The sequence below is a fragment of the Primulina huaijiensis genome, chromosome 4, assembly GCF_012295235.1.
Source record: "Primulina huaijiensis isolate GDHJ02 chromosome 4, ASM1229523v2, whole genome shotgun sequence".
Lineage (NCBI taxonomy): Eukaryota > Viridiplantae > Streptophyta > Magnoliopsida > Lamiales > Gesneriaceae > Primulina > Primulina huaijiensis.
The window spans coordinates 22646127-22650028 of record NC_133309.1 but is presented as its reverse complement, the minus strand read 5'-3'; the positions used below and the strand labels follow the sequence as shown (position 1 = coordinate 22650028).

Below are 3902 nucleotides of genomic sequence, written 5' to 3'. Positions count from 1 at the left end.
AATGTTAGGTAAAAGCGGGCCCCACGTAAATAAAAAATTCAAAATATTGATATCCCACATCGGAAAGTTTACAGAAATTGCTGGAGGGAATTAGTTATAAATAGAGCTCAATTCCTTCAGTTATTGTATCCCAAAATCAAAAGCTTTTTAGCTTTGATAAATAGAGAGTGCATAGAAAAAAAAGAGTGTATTTTTTTCTTGAGTGCGGGAATTCTCTTGTGTGAGTTAGAGAAATTATTTTCTCGGTATACTCGGGTTGGGAGTGTGAGAAATATTGAGTGTATTGGTGTATACACTTGTTGTAATATTTCTTCCGGTTATAAAAGTTGCAGTGCTCCGTGGACGTAGCCTATATTGGGTGAACCACGTAAATCTTTGTGTTCTTGTTGGTTATTTTATTCCGCAAGTTTTTGGGTACTATTATCATCGTGGTTGGCATCGCTTCGGGGTGTAATTCCCCAACAGTTAACACTTGATCGCTTCGACAGGGGTCGTGGCGCTATCATATAGTTCTTATTGCCACATAGCTATGGTGGTTTGCCTGACCCATTGACCTCATTAGCAACAGCAACGGTTCTCATTAAATAAAAATATTCAAAATTTCAAATTTGTTAGAGCACATCTTTAATCTCGACCAAGTCCTCTCTCAAGTAACTAAATCGAAAAAAATGGACTAGAACCTACCAGACACGTTTAGATTAAAAAAAGAAAATGCATCAAGGCACTATTTCACGAAATTGAATCATACATGATCCAAAGTTCTTGTCAGTAACTCCTCGGACGTGCCACTGATATTTTACAAGAAGCTTACACTGATTTTACTAGTGTGCCGGTAACAATTTCAGCACCCGCCCCAACTTCATAGTTATAGGACGGACACAATATTCATGTGTCGCTCTATCTTCGTGAAAATTTGGACCACATGTAGACAATGAAAAAACAAAGCAGCGCAAATAGGATAACATGCATGATGTGGCTTGATCCTTCTCTTATGATGCTCTTGTTCAGTCTTCTCATGTTGTTTTTCACCCCTGCCTGAGCTTTGAGTAGTGTCATTTGCTGCACAAACAAAACAACTAGGTGAGAGGATTATTTCTCTGCAAAGTTTTATATCATACTAAATCTGATTGCAAGTAGCAGAAGGATTGGTCTGTGTATGTAAATCTACTGATGATTATAGGCTGGTCATAACAATAGACAATATCGTTTTGTTGGGTACATAGGCAAAAAAGAAGAGGAAAGAATAGTTGAAGGATTGTAGATAATCATCATACAAGACTTAGTCATATGCTCAGGTTTTGCTAATGGTTATATGTATTTCGTCTTCATTGTGCCCCTCAAAAAGTGGAGCATCAGCCAAATGAAATCAATTTTCAATATTCTATAGTTTTCTCAACACACAGAATCAAGTTCTGTTTGTCAAAAGAACTACGAAACTCACACAAGTGGTATCAATAGGATTGGTTGACAACAAAATGTGTCTTACTCTGGCCTTCAAAGCATTTATTTTAATGGTGCAGAAGCATCTTTTTGAAAAGAAAAGGCCATAATCAATTAATTTAAACTCTCACAGAAACGTGTGTCCATTCCTTTTTTCTTACAAGTACATATATAAAATCCAATTCCATCAAATGTTTGAAATCTAATAAATACAGTGTGTTTGGTTCACAGAGTACCAGCTGATTGAGGAAATCATTTTGGAACTTTGCTTCAGTTTCAATTTCTTGAGCTACCTGCAACATTTTATCGAGAAACAATAAGAACAGAGAGTCCAACCCAAATGCAAATATCATAAAATTTAGAGCATGGAGCACGATCTAGGATGTAATATCGATCAACAATATTTTTAAAAGGCCAGTTTCCGTAATTTATAACGCAAGAACAAGAAAATGTAAGGATTAATGCATGATTGTGTATTAAGCTTATCAGAAAGTAATGGCTAATTTTTAAGAGGTATGATCCAATAGATAGCTACAATTCCATATCTTTTTCATCAATTTGCAGCTGTCTTCTTCGTAAGATCATGGGTTGTAAAGTGTCTAGTTGAAGGATCACATCACTGTTTCAGTACAGTGATGTAAGGCTGATATCAATTGACAAAATGACATGACATTTTGATGCCAAGACTTCATTTTTTTCAAAAAGCTTAAATAAGATTTGAATTTGCCTTTAATTATGGATGACCGCAACTCTCACCCCTGAGTCGGCTTGTTTTCAGTACATGACTGGTCTTAAACTATAGCTACAAATGACCTTAATAAGTAACTCAAAAACAATCCTAAAAGCACATCTGATTCACAATTCTTTTACCTTATAAAAACAAAAGGGAGATAAAGAATCAACCGACAAGTGAATTTCATAAAGAAATATTGATAGGATCAACTAAACAGAACAATCCCAACTCTCTGTCTGTCTAGATGGAATATTTTTTATATGGATGCAAAATTCATTCGCAGTAGTTCATGGTCGCAAAACATCATAAACGCCTCAACAAAACAACAAACTCCATTAAGAATCCTAGATTGCTAAAAAAAATCACGATTTTCATCTTATAACATAATAACGAATTCAAAACTCGTGAATTCAAAAACTTTACATCTCGCAGTCGTCGAACTTGCTTGCGAAGACCAGTGACCTCATCATCAAAGTCACCATGCATCGGATCAATCCGAAGCTGAATCTCATCGGAATTACCACCGTATGCTGCCGGTCTCGTGCTCAACCCTTCTCTGTCATCAATCACAGACGATCGATCAGGCCGAATACAGAAAAAAAAACGCATGAATTCCTTTACAAGACACACAATTGATACTAAAATCTACAATTTATCTGAAAATTCCTTAAGAAATTACCTGGATCTGTATGGAGCAGCCATCGGAGAAGAAAAAAAATTAATCGGAAAAGCCCCGAAGTGCCGTGCTGTTCCAACTTTGGAGATAAATTTCAAGGTAATTTCGAGTTTAATGGGGGGGCGTGTTTGCTTCACATTTTGAGTTTTCTCCCCCAAATAAAAGTCTTCGTTTTGAAGTTTAAAAAAAAACAAAAAAAAAACAATTTTTTTAATAAAAAATTATTAGACAAAAACTTGTGTGAGACGGTCTCACGGGTCGTATTTTGTGAGACGGATCTCTATTTGGGTTATCCATGAAAAAGTATTACTTTTTATGCTAAGAATATTACTTTTTATTGTGAATATGGGTAGGATTGATCCGTCTCACATATTAAGATCCGTGAGACAGTCTCACATAAGACCCACTCAAAATATTAAACGTCAATTTTATGAAATAGATATCATATTTGATCTATCCATGAGTATATATATTATAAGACAATCTCATAGATCTTTATTCGTGAGACGGGTCAACCATGCTCATATTTACAATAAAAAATAATACTTTTGACATAAAAAATAATATTTTTTCATGTATGACCCAATAGAATACTAGTCTTATAAAATTAACTCGTGAGACCGTCTCACATGAATTTTTGTATTATTTTTTATGTCAAAAATAATTTTTTACTTTAAATATACATCTAGTCGTCTCATAATAGACATAATCAAAATATAATTTTATGTTCTCAATTTTAAGGTAAAAAATCTACAATTTCTTCACGAAAAAACAATGAGTTGAAACCTTTTCGGTATTTTTAATATCTTTTTTTTTTATTATTGAAATGCATGATTTTCTTATGAATGTATATATGAATTATTGTACAATTAAACTACTTGAAGTAAAAATTATATCACTTTAGATATAATAAAAATTAATTATATATAGGTAAAAATGTATCATTTTAAATCCAATAAACATTGATTATGCATATTTTTCTTCCTTACGTTATAGTATCACAAAAATTTCAAATATTTGTGAATAATCTGCGTCGTTTTATGCTATATTTCA

The 3902-nt window shown here is 33.4% G+C and overlaps 1 protein-coding gene across 1 annotated transcript; it reads right to left on the bottom strand.

Moving 5' to 3' along the window:
• Positions 1-698: 698 nt before the first annotated feature.
• LOC140975467 (bet1-like protein At4g14600) lies at positions 699-3002 on the bottom strand. Its single transcript, XM_073439194.1, has 4 exons — positions 2853-3002; positions 2597-2729; positions 1677-1733; positions 699-1059 (listed from the first exon to the last, which is right to left on the bottom strand). The coding sequence occupies exons 1-4, from the start codon at positions 2873-2875 to the stop codon at positions 898-900; spliced, it is 375 nt and encodes a 124-aa protein (XP_073295295.1). The 5' UTR covers positions 2876-3002; the 3' UTR covers positions 699-897.
• Between the last annotated feature and the right edge of the window lie 900 nt (positions 3003-3902).

Bases quoted from the DNA above. Each gene is read 5' to 3' on its own strand.
- LOC140975467 (XM_073439194.1), bottom strand. From the start codon at position 2,875: ATGGCTGCTCCATACAGATCCAG. The intron at 2,730-2,852 runs GTAATTTCTTAA...GATTGATGACAG, and splicing joins GCTGCTCCATACAGATCCAG to AGAAGGGTTGAGCACGAGAC. The intron at 1,734-2,596 runs GTAAAGTTTTTG...AAAATGTTGCAG, and splicing joins AAGTTCGACGACTGCGAGAT to GTAGCTCAAGAAATTGAAAC.